Genomic DNA, 25,026 nt, shown 5'->3' on the forward strand with positions numbered 1-25,026 from the left:
AGCTATTACTTGCGCTTAGAGATCCAGTGGCGTCCGGGGCAGGCGAAGGAGACTTGATTGTGAACAATAGCCTAAAATACAACGTCGTGCTTTGTGACTAATATCCATATCGGATACTCAAGACTGCGGGGTGAGCCGCCATGACCAAAACCACAGAAAAATGGAGTTATTGATGCACTGATTTTGCAACTCGGTTCACTGGATCTATGATTTTGAGTTTTATTTGAGCTGTGAAATTGCCGAGGAGAAAAGATGAATTCTGCTGAAGCCACCGAGGAGGGACCCAACGACTCAGATACGGACGCGTTTTTCAAAACAGGTGGGATGACTATGGAGAGTTTTTACTTGCTCTGAATGATTCTTTCTGGACAAACGATTTAACAAGAAGCTTTAAACGATTAAAGCGTAGAGCCTGAAAGACAGCTAGAAAGGGTCTCTTGTGACGAGACGTTTATTTGTAGAACTGATTTTTTTTATCGGTCAGTTAAAGAACAATAGTTTAATAAGCTTAATTACCAACCATTGCATTTTCTCACGGATTGTAAACAAATAAAGGTAAATACCGATATCAGTGTTGCCCGTGGCCACAAAGGCTTTTGCTTGACAGATCTGTCACCCGTTGTCAAATTGCTCAGTGCTATTCCTCACACCCTCACACACAAACACGCGTAATTACGGCATATTGAGGACAGGAAGCACACGCTAAGGTAACTTAACAGAGCACTTGATGGGGCTACACTCGCAGCGATTTATGCTGCCCAAAGACACCATGCGAAAGAGGCAGCGTTCAGAATGTTCCGCGGGTGAGAGGCTCACCTGTGAGATAAGCATGGGGCCAGTTTACGCCAGAAACATTGCTCTGATGCTGAGGGCGCGGATGACTGTCATGTTGACACACTCCTCCTGTTTCTTGAGTGTTGTCACAGGGTTTTCAGTTCATAGCAAATGATGGCGTCTACCAGAGTATTACAAAGCAATATAATGTAATACAGGATGTAATTGTGACAGCTCCCAGGCAGCCTACACCACAGCATGGTCCCTCACCTTTTCTGCCTGACATTTTGTTTCTGGGACACACTCAGAGAAGTGTGACACTCCCTATTTCACCTCCTCCTCCCAACCCCCATCCAAAACTTCTTCTCCCCAGTTTGAGCACCACAAAGCAAAGACTTCTCTGTGTCCCTCTAATAAATAATATAAACGTAATGTTTCCGTATTGAATTCACATATGCTTTGATACCATATACTATCTTATCACATGTTCCTACAAGCTGAGTTTGACACATTGTGTAAATATGAAAGGACAGAATCAGAGCAGACACCCGCATAAGTGTTTCAGATAAAGGCATAGATAGATAGATACTTTTATTTGTCCCCATGGGGAAATTGGTTTGCAGTACAATCACATGGCATTTCATCACAACAAAGATACACATACCTCGCACTTTGCAACATATTAGGCTGGCCAGACCATCTAGATATCCTGCTTGTTATTATATGCATTACCTGCTTAAAAACATAATGGCTTGTGGAACAAATGTAAATTTGGATCTATTTTTAGTGAATAGAGGGGTACAATATGGTCGCCCAAATGGCAACAATTCAAATGAAGAGGCAGGGGGGTGCCTCTTGTCACCCTCAATGTTGTTTGCCTTATTCATCATTCTGTCTCTGTAAATGCATTCCATACTTGGTAATGTAATCCCTAAAAGTTTACTGGCCATCATTACCGTCTTTTTCTGTGCCTCAGTAGCATTGCCAAACCAGCAGATGATGCAGAAGGTTAAAACACTTTCAATAAAAGTAAAACATTTTAAGCATTTTGTTGTGCACATTAAAGGATAACAATTTCTTTAAAAAGTACAGTCTTTGTTGTGTCTTAGTGCTTATGAGGTCAGTCCACAGGTCTCATTTTAAGCTTATGGTCGAGCACAATGCCAAGGTATTTGTAATTTGTAACAGGTTGTATTGGCTCCCCATTGATAAAGGTAGGGTTAGAGGATTGCATCTTTCTAAAATCAATGGACATTTCCTTTGTTTTAGTGGTGTTTAGTAGAGCGTTTGACTTCTCACATCAGTTTAGGAAGTAGTCTAGAACTGGCCCATGCACCTCCTCCCCATCAGATAGGAGGCTCACCAAGGTAGTATCGCCTGCGTACTTAATAAAGTGCCTATTAGGGAAGGTGCTAGTGCAAGAGTTGGTATATAAAATAAACATTAAAGGCGATAAAACACATCCCTAGGAGGAGCCTGTGCAAGTGGTCAATTTCTCAGAAAGTGATGTACCTGCTCTTACCTGCTGGATGCTACAGCTAAGAAAATCAACAATCCATGAAATCAAGCCAGCTTCGAGTGAAAATTCTGTAGACAATATATCTGCTAAACTACTGGATTGAATAGTGTTAAAAGCAGATGAAATGTCCACAAATGAAATCTTGGCATGAGTCTTTGGTTTCTCAGGGTGAGAGTGCAGTAAGTGCAAGAAGAGTCAGAATTGTATCTTCCACCCCCTAGAGGCTTGGTAAGCAAAGTGCAGAGGGTTCATGAAGTGCTGTGTTCATAATACAATGTACCTCTTCACTAGACAGTCAGAGCACTTCATGACTAGCGATGTCAATGCTATTGGTCTAAAGTCGTTGGACCCTATGGGTCTGGGAGTTTTTGGCACAGGTAGAATTGTAGATGTTTTCTGTAGTGAAGGGACCTTGAGAAGATTAAAAGAGGACCCAAAAATGTCAGTAAACACAGATGCTAATTGTTCAGCACAGTGCTTTAAAACACTTCCGCAAACATTGTCTGGGCCCCGGCTTTCTCGCAGGTTACAGTCTCTAAAAAGCTGAAGGACCTTCTGGTTCCATGATGGTAAGGTTATAATGGGGGGGGAATCACAGTGGAAGTCTATTGCCACTCGCAAAGCAACAAAAGAAGGCGTTGAGCTGGTTTGCCATCTTCAGTACCTCACTACCATGCAAGACAAGTGTAGGTTTTCCCCTGCCCTTGTGTGGAACATGGTCATGGTTTTAATTCCCTGCCATGTCTGTCTGGGATTTCCGGATGCCAGAGTGGCCTCTGTCTTTTGTTTGTAGCTGGACTTGTCCAGCTGTATTTATCTTTTAATCTGTCGCTGTGTGTCCGTTCTAGCTGTTTCATCCTAGTTTCTGTAAGCTTTTTACTTCTGAACTGTAAGTTTCTGAACTGTTAATTTCTTTAAGTATTACAGAGGATGTGACATATTATATAAATATAAATGACTCTGGAGGTTTTCTAAAAAATATAATTCTGTGTTGTAGAAAGGATGGAGAAAACCTGAATTTTGGGGAACGTTGCCTTTTGGTTAGCTTTTTGTTGTATCTGACTGGTTCAAGGAAGTTTCCTTTAGAGGGTCACGAGAGCATTCAGTGTATCTTTGTGCGTATTGTGTGAAGGATGTCTTTCCTAATTTTGGGGAGCTTGAATTGGGTCCTAGGCCTGGAAATGTGGATAGTGTATCTTCTCTGTGTGCAGGTCTGTAGGACCCCAGCTCTACTGCTTGCCCCTTCTTGGTTGCAACGAGACCCTAAATGACTTACAGATGTGTGAGGCTCATAGTCTTGGGATGAATGCTGGGACATAGAGTGGATATGAGGACATATGCTCCCAGCATGCTGTGGTTCTTCACTGACTGATGTATTGATATGTCATGACAAGCCTCTTCCCTCAGGGGAAAGACAGAGAGAAAGGCAGAAGGAGAGGATGAAAAGAAAAATGATCATACAGAGCACCCTGTTCCCTCTCAGCCAAGGTCCTAAGCCTGAGTGTGTGTTTGTCCTTTGATGGGGAGGTGTTTTATGGATGATAATCACAATGGTGGGATCAAAGAGGCGTTCAAATGCATTTATACCCTCAGTTGGCTTTTTCACTGCTAACAGGCAGATTAACCTTCACTGCAAACTTTAATTCACTCCTCTTGATCTAGCTTTGGCCTGGTGGCACTTTTCCTTGATGATGCGCTATGACCTCAGGCTGCTGTTTATAAGTAGAGTGCATTGAGGAAATCTCGCAGCCCATCTCAAAACGCTATAATATGGTTCACAGCAATCAGGGGAAATGAGCACAGCCTGTAACTTCTCACTTAATAATGGAGATGGAGATACAGACAAGAGGATCACCCATCTTGTCATGTGAGAGCGGCAGGAGATAGGCCAACAATCGATATGTGCATGGCCGAAGTGTTTCTGCTGGAGTTGCTCTGGATAGGAATAAAGGCCCTGCAGCACACCTCTGTTATAATTAATCAGATCTGAGGGAAAACATTTCACTCAAGCAATCACCCCCAATTTACTCAGCATTGCTTCTTAATATGCTTAAAAGCTGAGCTATTTTGTTTGCTGATGTCATTACTGTGGTGTATAAAGTGTCCTGTGACCTGTTCATCAGACCTGCCTGGAGGAAAAGGTTTTACAGACAAGGTGTAGTCATAGGTGGAGTAGTGAGCCTTATCCAGAACAGTGTGAACAAACTTACTACGGTTACTTAGTCTATTATATTTACCCAGTGAAAATAATATATTGTATCTCAGTGAACATGTAAAATACATTCATTAAAAATATTGGATATAACATTGACAATTGCTAATTAAATTTGTGCTTGCAGAGCGTAGCACATCATTTAGTGTATTGTGTATTGTGTGACAATGCCCATAAAATCTCTTTTGTTTGTTTGTTTTTCCTATTTTCTCTCTAATGTGGAATGGGCAACTGACCATAGTCTTTCATAAGTGTCTCCCCCATAACTGAGTGAAGCTAGCACAAACTTCCTCTAATGCATGGGAAGCCAGCCTCATCACTAGCTGCTAGTTTGTATGTGAAATGTAACATGGTTGAGGGGGACTGTTGTTGTGTGACAGTACCTGTAAATATATGGATACAGGGAAGAGCAGGAAGAGATAGACTCACTGATATACCTGCCTGGTCCACTAGCCTAGAACAGAACATAGCCATTTGTTTTCCCTTTAAGCAGTAGTCACAGATTGATCTTGAATCCTGGGTTTAGGCCACACATGAGTGCTGTGTGTCAGTGTTTTGAGTGACTGCGCTGCATGGAAGCCTGGATCCAGAGATCTCTGATTCATTCAAGATTTTCTGATGCAGCATCAGAGGGCTTTGGCTCCCAACCAATACCCCCCTCCCTTCCCTCTCCTCCTCTCCCAACCAATACCCCCCCCCCCCCCCCCCCTCTTCCCCTCCCATCTTCTCCTAAGGCCCCCAAAGTAATGGCGTCTCTGGGCTGCTGAGTCTCACCAGCATGAACCAGAACAATGGGGAGCCATACTCTACTGTCAGCAGGAACAATGAGCCCACTGCCACTCCAGCTTATCTGTCTGTCTCTGCCACCCTGAAAACAAAGTCGGGGCTTCCCTCTGTCTGCGTGATGCTGGTATTGAGGCAGATGGTTAATTAGCTGGAGTGAAGTTGCTGGGTAGAAATTAGAATGAGAGAGGCTTTGTGTGAGTGACTGAGTGATGATCTGAAGTAAGAGGAGAGAGTGAGGGAGAAAGGCAGTGTGAGTGTCAGTCTCTCTGCGTAACATCTCTGTCAGCGTGTGTAGAGTCAAAGGTCACCCTGGAGAGCCATGGTGTCATCTCTTGTTAATCCATAGATCCATTGCTAAGAAGAAGAGGCTTTTAGTGAAATTGAGGGAGCAGTCCCCTTGAGGTTTGTGTGTGTGTGTGTGTGTGTGTGTGTGTGTATATACAGCTAAAGAGGCAGTGACACTTTGCCTATTGTTCTGTACTGTTGGTTGTAATCCTATTTAAATATCTGAAGTATTGTAGTCTTTTTTACCAATTTCCCAACGGGGACAAATAAACTATCTATTTATCTATGTGAGTTTTTTCACCCTCATAAACACAACATTAGCAACCTCTGAGAGAAAGCTTTTTTTGTCAGGGGCAAACAAAGTAACAACACAGGGTATCAGTGTATTTTTTGGTATTTAATATTAGGGTGTTAGTATTTTTCATATTTAACATGTTCTATTAATTGTTACAAGATTTGGACTGACATTTGCAGAACGCTGATAACTGCAGTTTTTAAACTTAAAGCAGAACAATAGAAATATTTATTTTTAGTCCAAACAACTATGTGGAGCCCCAGTGTTTTTGCAAGCATTGTGGAATTATTATTATTATTCTTCTCAAAAAATGCTTGCTGTGATTAGTAGAGGTATGAAATTCAAAAGTTATTTTCAGAATCCACCATTTTTGCATTTTGCCATATTACATTTTCCACCAATTACATTTTCCCCCAGAATCTTTAAATGACTTCTCCTTCGATGGTTTTATCATACCACATCCTCCTCCAAGGCTGCTCTACATGTACAGCTAACAGACTAAACTCAGCTAGCCCATCATAACATATTTTTCAGATGTTTTTCAGACCAACAGTTCAGCATTCTGTTCACAGCGTCCTAATACAGCAAGACTTTATGTGCAGTTGTTACCCTACTCTGTGTTACTCTGTTTTAATCCTGATAAACTCTGCTGATGTTGGCCTGCTGATGGTGCTTCAAGGCTTGGATAAAAAAAAAAATTAAAAAAGTGAATAACTCAGAAGGCATTTTTCTGATGAGGTTGAAACTTTGAATTTGTGTCATTGCTGAAGGCTTAGATTTATAATCCATAGACAAACTGATCATTTAAAAAACATGGCCTCCATTCGCCAGTTCACATTAGACATTAGCCAGTCATCATAAACTTTGATGAGCATGTTTATTTCTCCACTGTACATCAAGTTGCTTCAGCTGGCAATTAGGGATGCTACACTCACAAAATAGTTTCCCTGATAGCCAAAAAAAACTCTTTGAAAAACAGTCAGGCAGGGTCATGTTACTGTTGCTTAAAAAAGCAGAAATATATCAGAGTTGTGTAAGGACAGGCATGAGTGACTCTTGTAAGTAAAGAAGAGTTTACAGCAGCAAATGCATCGTATATGAATGTTAAAAGTCATCTTTGTGGAGTTTACCTGTGTCTCTGGACATTTTAACATTGCATCACTGCAGAGAATTCCGTTATTATTTCATTTTAAATTTGGCTGGCGATATATATTTCAATTTATTGATATATTTTTAAGGATATTTTGAGTGTATAATGATTCATTACCTCCAGGTTATGTTTTCGGTGCAGTTTGTTGGTTTGTCTGTCTGTTTGTCAGCAGCATTACGGAAAAACTACAGGGCCGATTTTCATGAAACTTGGTGGAAGGGTGTAGCGTGCGCCAAGGAAGAACCCATTAAATTTTGGAGCAGATCCAAGTCATGGGGTGGATCCACATATTATTTTCCACTTTTATTAACATTGCAAGACAGGGCGAAAAAATGAACTGAAACTGTCACTCATGCATGAACCTGTCGTAATTACAGTGAATGGTGTGCCACGACTACACATACAACAAAGCATCAGTCACCTCAAATATCACTGTAGAAAACAAATACAGCAGGTATGTGCGAAATAAGCAATGTCTAAATCATCCTTACTGTTTTCTCCAAGATGATATGACCAAAATAAGTCTATTTAAAGGTTATTCTTGCTTGCATAACACACGCATAATCGCTAATCGTTTCTTACAATAAATTAGCTTTCACAATCATACATTCTGACTTTTTTCTTCTAATAGTTTTGGAATAATATCTAGACATATAGTGGTTGCGGTTGTAGATTTGAATATCATAGAAGAGTGGACTATTGGCAGAGGTCTGCACTCTCTGAGTGCCCTTCTGGCTGTGACATGGAACTTCATTAAACAGGAGGTAACCTAGTCTACCTGCTTTAATACTCTCTGCCTGATTTTATGGGCTTCATATTTTTTGTCAGTCGTTTAGTCCTGATTTCCTTTGTTTAATACTGCCAGTGATTTGCCCTTACCAAAGGAAAAGAAATGTAGGAAGTCTTGTGACTGAAGACCAAATGATTTTGAGATATTGGCACATGTTCTCTGCATGTCCACATAATGGAAGCTTGAACACTGTAGCATTTACTGATGCTCCTATAACCAAATACAGAACATTGTAGTTAGCACTACGTTATTGACTGATGATGGGCATCTCTCCGTACTACTCAAATGGAGAATGTTTCTCTAATGTCTTTTCCATATTTGTATGTGGTAATGTTGGGTTTTGATGGGTATTAGCGGCAGTGTTTTCTGCTTGCCATTTGTCTCTCTAGTGGAGCTGGTTTAATGGCTCTGCTCTAACAGTTATTGATTTTCTTCACAGATTTCCTTCTGGCTAGATTGGTTTGCACTCACAGTAGCCAATAGGAACAGATGTGATGTAATAGCCACACCCCCCTCTGTCGGCCTGGAGTCTGCGGTAAACTAATTAGTGAGGGGTCAAGTGTGGCGATGCCCTTTCTTAACGTCTAATTAGCGACTGACGGCATTAATGTGAGGACGACAGGAACAGCAGCATCCTAACTAATAGAGAGGTCAGTTTAAGATCGACACAGAGAAAATTAGTCCTCTGAGAGTCAGAGTCTTTACTGATTTCAGTGACAACAATAACACTCACATGGCACCTCAGTCATGCAAATCGTTTTCATATTCCATTCTGAGGAACAGATGATGGTGAATGATGTGTTTACCTCCCGCACAGAGCAAAGTTTGAGAAGCTCTTTTTGTCTTTAGGTTCTCCCCTAATGAAAACTGGAAACTGGGCTGCATGTCTAGCCAGCAATACTATTTCTCTCCATCAGGAATCTGCGGAAGTAATAGCCATGATATTAAGCGGAAATGAAAATGGATATTAAAATAGAGCCAAGCTTATTTCACCTTTTTGTTGTTTTCCATCTAATGGGAGGTAACAGCCTCGCCCTCCCCCTCTTACATGCAGCTCAGTGGGGTTACAGTGAGTCAGAGACTACCACAAGGTCACATGGCTTGGAACTGGAGTGCCCCCATGAATATTTCATGTCCTGCTCATGGTCAGCTATGTTCCTCCACTCCTCTGCTTAGCCAGCTTGCCCCAGAGAAAGCTCTGGTCTCTCTGATGTGCCCATCCTATCCAGAGAACTGCTTACTGTACTCTAAACTGCTGTAAACAGACATCTCATATTTCTCCATCTTCTCTGACAGCTTCAGTTTGGTGTCCTGAATGAGACTGCATACGGTAATGGGTGTGAGATGGTCATTTTATGACACGAGTCTAAAATGAGCTATCTTGGACTCCCTCCAAATCCATGTGATTCACTTAATAAGTTCAATGATAATACTGAACCTGATTCTCCAAGTGTACCAAGTGTAAAATATCTAAAAGACAATCTCTAGGACCACAGGTTTGATGATGTTCTGGTCTCTGAAACGAAGGCTTTAGCATAAATCAGTGGTCAGAAAGTGCAGCTCTGAACACAGCACACTAACGACTGGATTGGTCTAATGTCAATGCACAGGTAAAAAAAAAATATTCTAGACAAGATTGGTCTGCACAGGGAGAGAAAAACTCTAGACCAGACCGGTCTGGTGTCAGTGTACAGGGAGAGAAAAACTCTTGACCAGATTGGTCTGGTGTCAGTGCAAAGGGAGAGAAAAACTCTAGACAAGCCAAAGAAACAGAAGGGCCAGACACTGTCAAAGCAAAGCTGCTTGGCTAAAGCTTTTAGCGAGTAATATTTCACTGGAGCTACATCAGGGATGCAAAGCTCCAGACACACTGATTGTGTGTAAATATATGAACAGTCATGGAGTCATCTCTCTCACACACTGGGGAAGGACAGTTTTATTTACATAAGACCTGCTACATTTATGCAACAGAGGAATGAGGTGCATGTCAATATTTTTATATGATATCTTTATTGAAGATGTCTCCTTTTCTGAGTCCCCCTACACATCAGATGAATTCAATGCAAATTCTTGTAGGAGGAAGAAGTTGGAAGTGATCCTATTCAGCAAGTCTCCAATGTACACAACCCTTTTTCTCAGAGCATGTCTGACATGCCTTTCTGTATAGCACTCTAGAGGGCTGCTCCATGGATACTGACTGTTGTGTTCAACTGAGCTGTGCTTCCATTGGACTGACTCCCACTGGGGTTTGTGCAAGAACTCCTCAGGGCTGTATGTCTGACATGAGCCCACCTGACTGTGGCTGTTGTTGGTCTGTCCTTTACCTGTGGACTACGTAACATGGTTTAGTCTAGGGGAAGGCAGTGTGAGAGTGCTGTGGCTGATGGAGAGTGGGTCTCTGAAGACAAGCTATGCAATTTCTCACTGGTCAGAAGAGTGATGGCATGTAGAATTGGGAGGGATGACTTCATCAGTATACGTTTTCCTTTGTGACTCTTTGCTGTTTTTATTAACATGTTCTGATAGACTTGTCTTGACAGGACTCATCACCACAGACAACATGCAAAGAGGCTCTGTTTCAGAGTGCCCCAGGTACGCAGTCAGAGAATCAGAAACAATGTGGATCTGGAATCCATTTATTCCAGTTTCTGCTGGTTGCATTTTTCTAAGCTTAGCTTAGCAAAGCCACTAAACTACGGGAGTGATTTCTCCAATTCCTGATGTACCAGGCACTCAATCAAGCTGTTTAACATCTCATGTCTTTCACAAATGGCATGTCAAGTCATAAAGAGTTTGAACAATTGTGGATTCTTCCTCTGAGTCAATTTAAAATATAGTTTTTCTTAAAAGTGTTCACTTAAAGTGAGGTGCAATTTTGTATGTATTTTGTTGTATATTTCTCATTATTGAACACATTAAAACCCTGATGACGGATATGATGTATATTATAATAATATCACACAGTTTATTTCTGGAGGGTCAAGTTACTCACACACAGTGATTACAGTGAAACCCCCTGCAGTTCCAAAGCCTAATTCAGTGCTTTGGCCCAGTGTATACATTCATTAGAGCTTACCAGGAACATCTGGAGAAGTCACTGGCTTTGCCAGAAGACCTGCTCATTGGATCCATAAAAAGCTCTTGACTTTGCCCAAGTTGGAGAATATGATTTCCACGTAATGGCATGAATCTAATTCCCAATAAAATAAAGACTGTGTGAAACAAGCTGAGTCTGGGGGTTTTGGTTGATGTTGTTTGGACCTTTCCTCCCAGCACAAGACCCTGGTTTAAATGTCTCTCTGTAAGAGACCAGGGGATTTGTAAGTGGAGTCAGATTATGCAAATAGACGGGTGAAGTTTAGATCTAGTGAATTGTCGATGTTGCAGTGTTTTGTACATTGGTGAGAGAGTGCAGGAATGCTATAATTGTTTTGTTGATGTAAAACGTGGTACCCTCAAAAACGCATGTGTAAGTATCCCATGCAGCCAATGGATGATCACAAATGGATGATTTACTGACTACATTTGCCACTGCTGCCCTACAGACTGTCTCAAAATACAGGTCTGAATAACAGAGAACAAAAAAAAAAAAACATCTTAACCTCAGTATTTGTAGATTAACTTAATTTTATCTTTTGGAAATCTGTTCTCCAAAGAAACAATCTATACTTCATTCGAATTCACTTAGGCCCAAGAAAGAGGGCTTGAGACATTCCACGCCTGATGGAAGCTCTGTCACTGACCTGGTCAGTAAAGGTGATTGCATTCTGTTCAGCCTAAATCTTCTGTTTTTTTTAACTGAAAGACTACTGATTTATGCTGATCCTTAAGCCCTTTTACAATTGTAATTTATCAGTTAAATACAGCTCAGAGATTAAGCCAATGCCCAAGCCTCCTTTTCACAGTGAAAACAGTTGAACCTATGCTAAAGCCTGCTTTACACAGTTATTTCAGTTAAGGCTATGTTAAAGTGAAAATGGTGGTAAAAATCTGTGCAAACTTTTATTTCAAATACACCATGTCAGAACTTTCATCGGCACATGAGCACCCAAAAGTTTACAATGATGTGGTGAATCGCTATGTGTTACCCAGTATGGCATGACACAGATTTTTAGCAGAACCCTTTTCCAGATTTTTAAATTCCATATTGGAGATTGTTCAACAGAAAAGATTTGTTGCTTACATTAGAGATATTGGAATGTTTGTTCTGATGATCTCTTTATGCATTAGGGATGTTGTTAGACTCTATGGTAAAATCCCTCAGTGACTAACTTTAAAATGCTGAGTCATTCTGGAACAGGGCACAGCAGTCATTCCTCCCTCACAGTTTTTGTTAGACCTCACCAATGAACAGTCCACAGAAAATTTCTTTGAACTTAATTTTTCATTTAGTTTTAAACAATATTACAATATATTTTCATACAAAGACACCTTTTCTTTCCCAGCTGTATCTATACAATCTTCACACTGAGTTTCAAATATTAAGTAGCCAAACAACAGAAGAGATCCACTCCAGAATAAAATAGTAGCCACATAAGTAAGGAATATGTTATAAATCAGAGAGGTAACAAATGAGAGTGGATAGTGACCGAAGAGATTTCTCTAGCCTTAATAAATGGTATTTACTCCATTTGGTAGACATCCCCTATCTTTTGGATCCATAAGTTATATGTTGGTGGGTCTGGTTTAATCCATTTAACTGTAATACACTTCAGGGTTGTCGTAAGTAGTATTCCTAAGAGATATTTCTTAAACCACCCCACTAGGCCATTGGGTATTACTCCCAGTAGCGCCACCATAGGATCTTGTGGGATATTCTGCTGGAACACTTCCTTAAGAGCATCAAATACCTTTTTTCCAAAAGACACGCAATTTAGGACATAGCCAAAAAATGCAAATATGGTTTCCAATTAGTTTCCAATCAATCCATTTTCTCCAAAATGAACTGGTGTGTGTTGGACCCATCTTTGACACTATCTCTAGTGTTCAAAAATATCTGGTGACTACTTTCCATTTGAATTCCCTCCAAGAGTTTGAATTTGTCACTGGGTTTGCTTCTGTACATATTGCTTTCCAGGTTTCCTGTGTTATACCCATGTTTATTTCTGATCCCCATCTTTGCTTTATATTGAAGGAGTTGTCTAGGTTCATAGACAAAAATATTTGATGTAGTTTACTAATTATTCTCTCATTTCCTGTTTGTAATTCAAACCAATACCTATATTTCCGGCGTTATCTATGGTGGCAGCCTGTCGCAACCACTCCATCCTGTTTGTATTGTTTTGTCTATTTACTTTAGTACTTTTTTCACATTTTTTACGTGCTTTAGTCTCTTAATAATGCACTCTGCTCACTTTACTGAAGTTTTTTCTGATGTCCCTGCTCATTGGGACACGTTTTTGCCCAACAATATACAAGCGAATGTCGGGGGGTGCAGGCTCCCTTTGTTTACACTTGGGAGGAATTACTATCATGGCGAATGCTGTTTGCCCCCAGGAGATACAAACAACATGTTCCAGAAGAAATATTGAGGAAATACTGTGGCTGCAGAGCAGGAATAAAACAGCGAATGAAGAAGTGGAGATACAAGTCGTATCACCCTTCCATCATTATGGGAAATGTGAGATCGCCGGCGAATAAAATGGACAAATTAACGGCACTGGTGAGGAGTCAGGGGGAATTTCAGGAGAGCAAGATCATGTGTTTTTTACGGAGACATGGCTCCACGAAGACATCCCAGACTACAACTCTACCGTCACCGGCTTCGAGACGATACGGGCAGACAGAGACCAAAGAAGAGGTAAGAGGAAAGGAGAGGGGCTTGCTGTTCTCCTTAACAACAGATGGTGCAATCCAGGGCATATTACTGTCAAGGATAAAGTCTGCAGGCTGGACATTGAGCTTTTAGCAGCTGACTACATCCCTATTTTTTGCCAAGGGAATCCTTACAAGTTATAATGATCGCTGTGCATGTTTCGCCATCCGCCGGCACGAACACAGCAGGTGACGTCATACTCTCGGTCACAGCGGAGCTTCAGTCACAGCACCCCAGTGCTTTCATCACGATTTCTGGGGACTTCAACCACGTGACTCTCTCCTCTACTATGACAAACTTCGCCCAGTTTGTTGACTGTCCAACCAGAGACAATGAAACCCTGGATTTATTATATGCTAACATTAAGGACACATATAGCTCCACAGCCCTCCCCCCACTTGGCAGATTGGATCACAACCTGGTCCACCTCTCACCCCAGTATGCGCCTCTAGTCCAGCAGCAATCTGCAACCACCAAAACAGTCAGGAGATGGTCGCGGGCTCTGAGAGGCTGTTTTGAGGCTACGGACTGGGAGGTGCTGACCAAGTCGCATGGTGAGGCTAACACAATGCATTACGGGTTACATTAACTTCTGTGTGGACAATGTCAACCCCACCCGCACAGTACAGTGTTTCCTGAATAACAAACCCTGGATCACCAGTGACATAAAGTCCCTCCTTAATGACAAAAAGAGGGCCCTCAGAGCTGGGGACAAAGAGGAGATTAAGAGGGTCCAGAGATCACTGAGTGCTAAGATCAGAGAGGACAAGGATGCCTGCAGGAGGAGGATGGAGTACAGGCTGCAACAGAATAACCCAAGGGAAGTGTGGAACGGTATGAGGAGAATCACGGACTACAATCCGACCAGCAGCCATATGAGAGAGGACAACGTGGCCAGGGCCAACGAGTTAAACCTGTTTTTCATTAGATTTGACACTGGAGCCCTTGTCCACTCACCCCCAGCCCCTCGACCATTCACACCTCCCAAATCACCATGTAGTTCCCCTCCAGCCCTTCTCAGGTCCCTCCTGCTCCTCCCCCCTCACCACTCCCCCCAACCATCACAACTGACCAGGTGAGAAGACAACTGGAAAGACTCCACTCAGGCAAAGCTGCAGGCCCCGACGGCATGAGCACAGAGGTGCTCAAGGGATGTGCTGAACAGCTCTGTGGTGTCTCCCAAAGCATCTTTAATTTGAGCCTGGGACTGGGAAGGGTCCCCACACTTTGGAAAACGTCATGTCTGGTCCCTGTGCCCAAGGGGGGGTCACCCCAAGGTCTTAAATGATTACAGGCCAGTGGCATTAACATCACAAGTGATGAAGACCCTGGAGAGGCTTGTCCTCTCCCACCTTAAACCCCTGGTCAGACCAGCACTAGACCCCCTGCAGTTTGCTTACCAGGAATGTGTCAGAGTGGAGGATGCCATAATATACCTGCTGCACTAAGCCTACTCTCATCTGGACATGGCTCGGAGCACTGTGAGAGTCATGTTCTTTGACTTCTCCAGTGCATTCAACACCATACAGCCTGTATTGCTGGGAGACAAGCTCAGGAGCATGCGGGTTGATGCTCCACTTGTGACATCGACAATGGACTATCTGACAAACGGACCACAGTAAGTGAGACTGGGGAGCTGTGTGTCAGAGAGTGTTAAGCAGCACAGGGGCCCCCCCAGAGGACCGTCCTCTCTCCCTTCCTGTTCACCCTGTACACCTCTGACTTCAGTTACAACTCAGAGTCATGCCACCTTCAGAAGATCTCTGATGACTCTGCCATTGTAGGGTGTATCAGCAGGCAACAGGAGGCAGAATACAGAGGACTGGTAAACAACTTTGTGTAGTGGTGCAGCTTGAACCATCTACAGCTGAATGTCAGCAAGACAAAGGAGCTGGTCGTGGACCTCCGCAGGAGTAAGCCTACCCTGACCCCTGTCTCCATCCATGGAGAAGATGTCGAGGTAGTCCACTCCAACAAATACCTAAGAGTGCATGTGGACGACAGGCTGGAGTGGACTAAGAACACAGAGGCCCTTTACACCAAGGGCCAGAGTTGGCTCTACTTCCTGATGAGCCTACAGTCCTTAGATGTCTGCAACAGGATGTTGCAGATGTTCTATCAGTCAGTGGTATCCAGTGCCATTTTCTACGCGGTGGTGTGCTGGCGGTGTGGACTGAAAGCTGGGGGTGCTAACAGACTGAACAAGCTTGTTTGGAAAGCCAGCTCTGTCATAGGAGGTGGAACTGAGCTAGACTTACTGGGAGTGATGGCAGAGAGGAGGATGCTTAAGAAACTGGTGAACATCCTGAACAACAACTCCCATCCCCTTCATGATGAGCTTGTTAAACTGAGGAGCACCTTCAGCGGCAGGCTGATCTCCCCCAAATGCTCCACTGAGAGATACAGAGGGTCATTTCTGCCAGCGGCCATCAAATTGTACAACTCCTCCCCTCTCTGCCGCAGCAAAGGGTTAGACTGACGCCTGATGCCCTATGCTGCTCCTCCTTCAACATAATTATTGCACTATGGACAACTGGACAATGGACAATTGCATAATGGACAATAACTATTTCTATCTATCTCATTCCTTCTCACAGTTGTCTGGTTTAGAATTGCACTATGCAGTTATTATTATCGTTTTACACAATGTGTAACAATGACAATGCACTCTATTGCACATGTAACAACAATGCTCTCTACTGACCACACAATAGTGATAATCTTACTACTACTGCTCTGTATCGTGGCATATTCATTAAATTCATTATATACTATGTATATAGCTGCTGCAATATGGCAATAACTTTCTATCTACCTCTCTATTCAGATTTAAAGACTACTTATTATGTTACTAATTGCTGCACAATGTATAGATACAGTCTATTTTTATCTTTGTTTTATTTTTATTATTCTATTTTCTTATTTATCTATGTTGTGTTTGGTGTGTGCTGACGGTGTTTTTGCAACACTTGTATTTCCCTCGGGATTAATAAAGTATTTCACATTCATATTTCGTATTCGTAGTCATATTCAGTGAGAGAATTTTCTATTGGGGTAGGTTTTATGAGTTTTTCCCACTCTTTGTGTGTAGTTAGAAGATGTCTTAGTTGCAAGTATCTTAAGAAGTCTGCCCAAGGAAGACTGAATTCATTTTCAACTGCTCGAATGTCCTAAGACTGGCTGCGTTCAATATCTGATGCATTTTAGTTAAACCATGTTCTGACCACTATTTAAACCCTGTATCTAAATTGTTAGCCGTGAAGGTGTTCATATATCCAATGCTTGTTAGTGGTGAGATTGTTTTGGGTAGCCCACATGTTGATTGTATTTTTAAGGTAACTGCAGTCCATTGTCCCATTTCTTTTATAGGGGCATCCAAAAATGGTATAATGTGCAGGGGTTCTGGGCATGTGCATTTTTTTCCAAATTAAGCCTTTTTTTCCAAATTAAGTATATGTACTACTCTGGATCCACATTCACAAAGGCTGTGCAGCCCAAAAGTAACATCTTATGTTAGGAGGTTTATGCCCCCCATCTGACTTAGATAGCCGTGATGTTTTAAGCCTAATTCCTGGACGCTTTCTTATCTATATGAACTGAGAAATCAATTTATCCAGATTACATCAAAGGCAGATTTCAGGATTACAATGGGTAACATCTGAAGTAAATGAAGCAGCCTGGGCTAAACATTCATACGTATGCTTTCAATACGGCCTAGTAGAGACAGAGGGAGCGTGGACCACTGGTCGACATCAGTACTAATACACCAAATTCAATCACTCACTCACTCTCACTCATTCTCTGAGCTTATCCTAATTAGGGTCAGGGGGGCTGCTGGAGCCTATCCCAGCACTCGTAGGGCAAAAGGCAGGGGAACACCTTGGACAGATCGCCAGTCCATCACAGGGCATCACAGACAAACACACTCGCACACACATTTATACCTCTAGAGTTTTATACTTTGCAGTATTTTACCATTACCATTACCAATATCCATTGCTTCTGTTTTTCCCACATTAACTTTGTATCCTGAATAATATCCATATTGAGTAATGAGTTTCTTTAGGTGTGGTATCGTTGTTGTTGGTTCTGTCAGATATAGTAGCACGTCATCCACTTTAAGGGATAGTTTATGTTGTTCTTTATTTACTTCAATTCCTTTTACGTTATTATCATCCCTAATAATCTGCACTAACAGTTCAATACTAATGGCAAACAGAAGGGCTGAAAGAGAGCAGCCCTGTCCACATCTGTGGTCTAATGTAAATCTCTCTGATCTATACCCATTAACTTTGACAGCAGTCTGTGGATCTGAATAAAGTGTTCGTATCCAGTTTATGAAATTAGGGTCAAATTTAAACCGTTTTAGTGTTTGAATTAAGTATTGCCATGATACACAATCAAAGGCCTTTTGGGCATCTAAAGATAAGATTATTGCTTCTTTTTCCTTACCTTTTTGATGGGACATTATGTTAAGAACTCTTCTGATATTATCACCATAATATCTTCCAGTAATAAAACCTGACTGATTAGGATGGATAATTCGGGTGATAATCTTACTGACCCGTCCAGCCAAATTGATGTTAAAATGTACAAGTCTCCATTCAGTAGTGACACTGGCCTATGGGATTGACATTCAGTAGGGTCTTTACCCTTTTTATGTGTTCCTACTATGGTTGCTTCTCTCCAGGATAGGACCATAACCTGTAATTTAAATGCATGATGGTATGCTTTTAATAACAGAAGAGAACATATCTTTAAAGGCTTTTTAAAACTCATTAATAAATCCATCTTGTCCTTGGACTTTTAGTGGAGATCACCTGCTTAATTTCCCATTCCTCTAATGGTTCATCTAATTCCTTAGCCACTGATTCTGTTAGTTCTGTCAATTTTATGTCTTCCAGGAATGTTTCAAGTTGTGCATCCTCAGTGCAAGTGTCTGAGTTATTATATAGGGATTTGTAAAACTGCAAAAGATTCTGCGATCTCATTTGGCATTCTTGGATTTCATTCTATGCATTATGTTAGATGATTGTTGCTTTTTCAATCTAAATGCCAATAATCTACTTGCTCTGTTACTAGGGATGTAATGGTATGTGTATTCATCCCGAATTTTCACGGTATGGACGTTACGGTTCGGTGCATGCAGTCGTACGGAGAATACATGGTATGTGCGAAGACTGATGAACGTAATGCAGAACCAGATTTCACAAGCACGAGTCTCTCATTTCACTCTCTCACAGTTGGTTTGTTGGTTTGTTCTCTTCTCTCTAAGATTTGGGATCTGATTGTGATGCAGACATATGACAACATAAGTTTTCAAGGACCTTATGTCCTTGTTTAATGGTACATTGTAGTAAGAAGTAAACCACATTTCTTAGTAAATGGCAATGCTGGCTGTCGATAGCCTATGATTGGCTACATGCTGCTAGAGGGGGCCATGTGCAGTTGTGACGTTACAAACACGCGGAATTCAGAATGGGCTGTAGAAAGGCTTGTTTTCTTAACATAGATCATGCGGCTGTATGAACACATGGTTTCATACTTTGACAGTGTTTCCATAGCACATTCATCTCAGTGAATTCAAAAGGGCAAGGAAAACCATGATTTCAATCCTATGGCACCTTTCATGCACTACAGGGTGTACCAGCTACCTCAGGGGAGACATACAACACTAGGTGGAACAAACCGTAATTTGCACTACTGCCTGTTCAAAATAAATGAAAGAAACCTAACCTTATGCATTTGGGGTTTTTGTTGCATTTTGTTTTTTTCCCCGTTGTACTGAACTCGTACCAAACTGTGATGTTCAAACCGTGGCGTGAACCAAACTGTGACTTCAGTGTACTGTTACACCCCTATCTGTTGCCATATTCATAACATCGCTGGTTAGTGAATCTTAAGTTTCCCTCAATCTTCTCTGATAACAAGCTATTAAGTTCTCTATGGGTTGCATCAAGAGTTTTAGTAAGACTAGGTGAGATGGTTTATTTATGTTGTTTTTTTAAATCCCTCATTTTATCCTCCAGTTCCTGCTGTTTGGCATCCTTTTTTTTCTTTGCACATGTGAATGGAATGATGTGACCCCTGATGTACGCTTTAGCACAATCCCACAATATGAGAGGTGATGTTTCTGGTGAATTATTACTATCTAGATAGTTATTAAGCTCTGTTGTGATAAAGGTAGTAAATTCTTTATCAGTAAGGAGGGATGCATTAAGTCTGCATTGTTTAGAGGTTGGTCCATGTCCTATATCCCACATAAATGCAACAGAGGAGTGGTCAGGGATAGTAATGGGCAATATTAATATGTCCACCACTCTATGCAACTCTAACTTAGGGGTGAAAAAATAACCAGTCCTAGAATGGGATGCACGTCTACATAAATAATACGTAAAGTCCCTGTTTCTTGGAAACTTTCTTCCCAGTTCAGTAGATTGGTGTTAAAGCATTTTACTCATTTTGGGGAGGGCAGTTTCCGATGCGGGTTGTCTATCCATGCATTGTGACAAAACACCATTTAAATTCCCTCCCAATAAATCTTCAATCTCGTGCCTTGATTCTTATGTCAGGGAAGAGGGTAATTTTCCTCAAATTGAAATTTTTAAAAGGAGACTGATTGACTTACGTGTGTGTGTTGCATTTTGAGAGGCTTGACTCCAGTGTGTGCATTGCATGGTAGGTGTAAAAAATATCTAAGGGTGTGTTCACACGTAGCGTGTGAACCAGCGCATTTTTTCAGGTAGAGAGAAAAGCTGGCAGCACTGTCTTTTGTTGCCATAACAACAACAGCTAACAGGCTAGTTTTGCTAACGACTAGCAGTAAGCACAAACACTCACCAGAAATTCCTAGGATCCATCCAATTTGACTCCAAGCAGCCTCTGTATGGTGAATATTATGAAACTGTTTAACTGTCATGTCGTATTGTTCATTGTGCTCAGAAACTACCATAATTAACTGTGCTCAGAAACTAGCTTCTCCATTTTTGGTGGTTGTTATGGGAAACAACAGGTCTCACTACTCTGGTTGTCATCAGTCAGCTGTCAAAAAACACTTGATGTAGGTAGCAGCGGTTCAGGAGGTACAGCAGTCGCCTGGTCATCTGAAGATTCCTAGTTCAATTCTGGCTTGTATACATTTTTATTTATTGATATTATGTTAAGACAACTTCAAGTTGTGGTAAACAGGTTTATATTTTTTATGTTATGAAACTGCTTTGAGTGTGTAAAAATGCAGAGGAGCTGAAAAATGAAACTGAAGATTTGTACAGTAATGTGAAATGTAATTTTCTTTTTGTTAAGACGGATTTTATAAAATTGGTATTGAAAAAAGTATCGCACAGGAACCGGTATCAAAGTCAAGGTATCAGTCCTGGTATTGAAAATTTTTGGACAATACCCAGCTCTAGACCAGTCCTGATAGATCCTCTCCACCGACAGGCAGGGGTGTGGCCCTAGCTCAGCTGCAGTGCTGCCTCTCATTCTGCATTAAGGTCATGGGTTCAAACAGGGTCACTGCAGGAGTTATAAATTAAACAACCTATTGGAAATGTAAAGTGCCTTTCATAATCAAATGCAGAAGGGTGAATGAATGGTTGGAAATGCTGAAGGAAACAGACCCTGTCAGACTGGAGTGTATTCCAAAATCCTGGCAGTGCACAACATTATGATGTAATTAAAGAACTCAATCTAAATTGCATGTAACACCTGAGACATTCCCTAGGTTGTTTGGACATTAAGATATCACAGCCGGGTTATTCTGGTCTTATCTTTAATTAAAACATTATTAACCACACACTGTTAAAGGCAATAAAACATTTGTGTGCTTTACAGTCCATTGTGTGAGTGTAGCAGTGTATGCAAGTCTGAGTAAACATACACTTGTCCTCTTATTTATGTTGCTAGAGGAAATCCCCCGTAGTCCTGTTCAAACCTGAGAGTGATGCATGTCTGTCTGTAGTCCGCACATGCTGGTCATTGTATGTGTTCCTGTTCTGATCTGTGGTGTTTCTTAGGAGGAGTATTTTGCTCTCACACATAAAATAATCTAAGTGAAACTGTATCTAAAGTTCATAACTTCTAACAGTCCTTAATTTTATTACATTTACTGTATTTAGCTGACGCTTTTATCCAAAGCAACTTACAAGTAGGGAAACAAGTCAAGCTCCTGTTATCCGCATGAACAACTGAATAAATCAGCTAATTGTGGAAAAGAAAGTTTCCTTTAACACTGATAGTTCAGGGCAGTGGAGAGTAGTTAATGCAGATGTTGACCTAAATGTTTTACACACACACCATCGTGGTGGTTGTGGTGTATTTTATTGTGTTGCGTCACTGAAGCACAGGAATCTAAGCCTGGAGGAGTTGGGGTAGACTTGGATCTTTCAGTGCTGGATCTACGAAATAGCATACTGTTCTAAAACCATAATGCATTTCTTAACCAAAGGAAAGGTTCAGTGGCCAAGAATAACGTGCTTATGTGTGCATTTCGCAGTTAAAAAAAAAAAAAAAGTGAAATTTCCTGTTTGTGTGGGTGTGTGTGTGTGTGTGTGTGTGTGTGTGTGTTCAGTTTTGAGTTGTATGGATGCTGTTTACCGTGGTTTAGATGCCTTAGTCATAATGATGTGTGCTCTAAAGGATGGGAAAATGACTGCAGACATGCTGATGTAAAATTCTCTCCTTTTTTCTTCTTATGGCTAATGGTTTCTAATGTAGCTTCAGCAGAAAGCAGTCCTGCTTGCTTTTACCACAAATGAACCTCATCTAGCAATGCATCTTAACCGGGCTTAGAGCTTGTCAGCCCGGCTCAAAATCTACAAGGTACCCTCTGCTTTGTTTGAACATATCCCTTTTTTAAATCGGCAGGAAATGATGGACGTTTGTTTTATGAGCTCGGTGGTGGCATTTGCATCTGAATGTTCTTCCTGTCCACAGCACTCCTCTATGGACTGAATGTGTTTAAAAACAGATGTCACCAGCATTTAAAGCTCATTTTCTTATGGTCTCTCTGCAGTTATCCCTGCACAGGCCGTGTGGGCACAGGCAGGGTGCATGTGAGGGAAAGAGCCCAGTGCTCTGAACCACAATTGACTGAACAGATTGTGCAAACCAAGCTAGAATTGGAGTTTATTAACAGAAAGGAAAACATTGTTAATGCATTCAAAGTGTAAAGAAATCAAGTTAACACATTTTTCACAATAATAGTTGTAGACGTGTGAAAAATAGGGGGTCAGTGCATTATATAAAGGTTTTAAAAGACATCTTTTATGTTTATGAAAGCATTTCTATACTTTTGTGCAATTGTAAAATATAAAATATTTAATTTGCCACCCCCCAGCCTCTGCCCAAACTGACATGTCTACTGAGTTTGATGAAGGTTTCAGCTTGGGAGTCAGGCAAAAAAAAAAAAAAGAAAAAAAAAAGCAAACAAATGGCAGAAAAGTTATGAGTTGAGAAAATACCAGTTTGATTTACAGGATCTACACATGCCTGGTATTTGGCTGCCCAAATATCATATTGTATGGTTATCTTGAACGCAGTGTTTTGTATACCTAAAGAAACCCTTGATTATCCACTGGCCACACATTCGCATTAATAAGTGAATTTGAGCAGGTTCAGATGTCACACAGGCATCGTAAATGCAAATGCCATTGTTGGCGGTAAAGATCAATAAAAGTAGTGTCTGTAGCCAGACCTTCAGTGATAACTGTAGGGTTGGTTTCTTTGTTTGTTTTGTTTTTTAACGGGGTTAGAACTTACACTCTATAGCCCCTGTCACACATGCACTGCAACCCTAAAATAATCTGGACTCTAACCAGAGCGGTATGTGTGAACGCAAATGTCCAAATCAGTGTGATCTGATCCTAAATGGACTTCATTCTACCAGCCCCCAATACAAATCCGCTGTATGTTCGATTGAGTCCATGTGTGAATGAGAGCAGATTATAGTCCGGAGAATGCACAGCGAGCAAGTGGGCATGTTGATGTCTTTTCTAACATGCAACTGGCACGAAACTGGAAGAATCCAAACATCAGAGGGTGAAGAAGAAAGCTCATTTACACGAAGACGCCAACAAAAATGTCTAAATGGAGAGACAACACGATTTGGGAACTTTTGTCAGTGAGGGCCGACGCCGAAATAGTCAGACAAAGGTTGGTAGCCTCGTCCGCCATTTTCGATGTGTTGCAAATAAAGCACTTTTTGCGTCATGTCCTGCCTCCTGCACGCTCTGACCAGCTGCTACCCCTCACCTAAACCAAACGGAGTATTTCGAGTCGGTGAGAGCGCGTCCGACACTGACAGTCTCCTGTTGTATGTTACATGTGTGAAAGGGCAACTTTGGACAAAGTGCGAACCTGATTCTGTGGACATAGTCTGTAGCGCGTAAGTGAAAACGTGTAGGTTCGTATTGTTTTGAGCTAACCATATAGTCCACCTAACTGCAAATGTCTTTCCTCATTTCAAACTGTTGTACAAATAACTCAGACACTCTTGTCAAGACAGGTATTGCTTCCATTGGTTTAAACTGAGCTTTACTAAACAAACTAATAATTTGGCCTCATAAGTCTTCACTGATACTGGCAGGTTTTTTCCTCACAGTGAATTGACAGTCGACCAGAAGTTTTGGGTGTACCCCTGTTCATGCACAGTCTCATAAACTTCAGACAGACAAAATTTACAGTTAAGAATTCTGGAATCTGCATAAATGAAATCAGTAACTTAAAGCCTCATTGTTTTTCGTGATCATTAAAGGCATTCTCTTCTGTCTCAGAAATTCCCACACCACTTGACAGTGTTTGTGGTTTTCTTTGCCTTTACCTTAGCTGTTTTGTCATCCTCTGGGCGTCTACCAAGCCATAAAAAACAGGACTTGCTTACTCAGCCTCAGAAAGCCACAACTCTCTATGACATCACTCCCTTTGTGACATCATAATGCTCGGGCAGTCAGTGGTAGTCAGTTCTTTAGAGCAGGACTGGGAATAGGGGTAAATGGGCTTCTCTCTCTGTCAAGGAGAGAGATGATGATAGCCCACAGATCAGAAATGTCCACTCAGCACTGGGATCCACTGGGACATAAAGAGAGAAGTGGTCTATTTTATTGGTGTGCTGTTTAGAGAGAAATGCCAAAGTGCAGATGGCGTTATTCTAGAGCTGCCTGTTTGCAGATGGGTTGGGTTGCATAATCAGGTTTTGCTCGGTAAAGAAATGTGGTTGTAAATAGCTGTGATTTATTTGATTTTTTTAAGTCAGACAGAATGCGTTGTCTTGGGAGCTTTGCTTGGAGCTACATAGACAACACATTCACAGTTGGAAAAGCAGTTGGATCTTTGCAGTATCTGTTTGCATCTCCACATACTTACAATACAGATATGATCTTATACGTTTTCATATTCAACATT

At 41.4% G+C, this 25,026-nt stretch overlaps 1 protein-coding gene across 3 annotated transcripts in view; it reads left to right on the top strand.

The window, feature by feature from the left end:
- Positions 1-252: 252 nt before the first annotated feature.
- The window catches only part of kalrna (kalirin RhoGEF kinase a), a 185,556-nt gene continuing 160,782 nt past the window's right edge, over positions 253-25,026 (top strand). For all 3 annotated transcript variants that reach the window (XM_030787300.1, XM_030787301.1, XM_030787303.1), the window contains exon 1: positions 253-319. In XM_030787300.1, coding sequence (XP_030643160.1) covers positions 253-319 — 67 coding nt within the window. The remainder of the gene's footprint in view (positions 320-25,026) is intronic.

The sequence above is a fragment of the Chanos chanos genome, chromosome 10 (genome assembly GCF_902362185.1).
Source record: "Chanos chanos chromosome 10, fChaCha1.1, whole genome shotgun sequence".
NCBI lineage: Eukaryota > Metazoa > Chordata > Actinopteri > Gonorynchiformes > Chanidae > Chanos > Chanos chanos.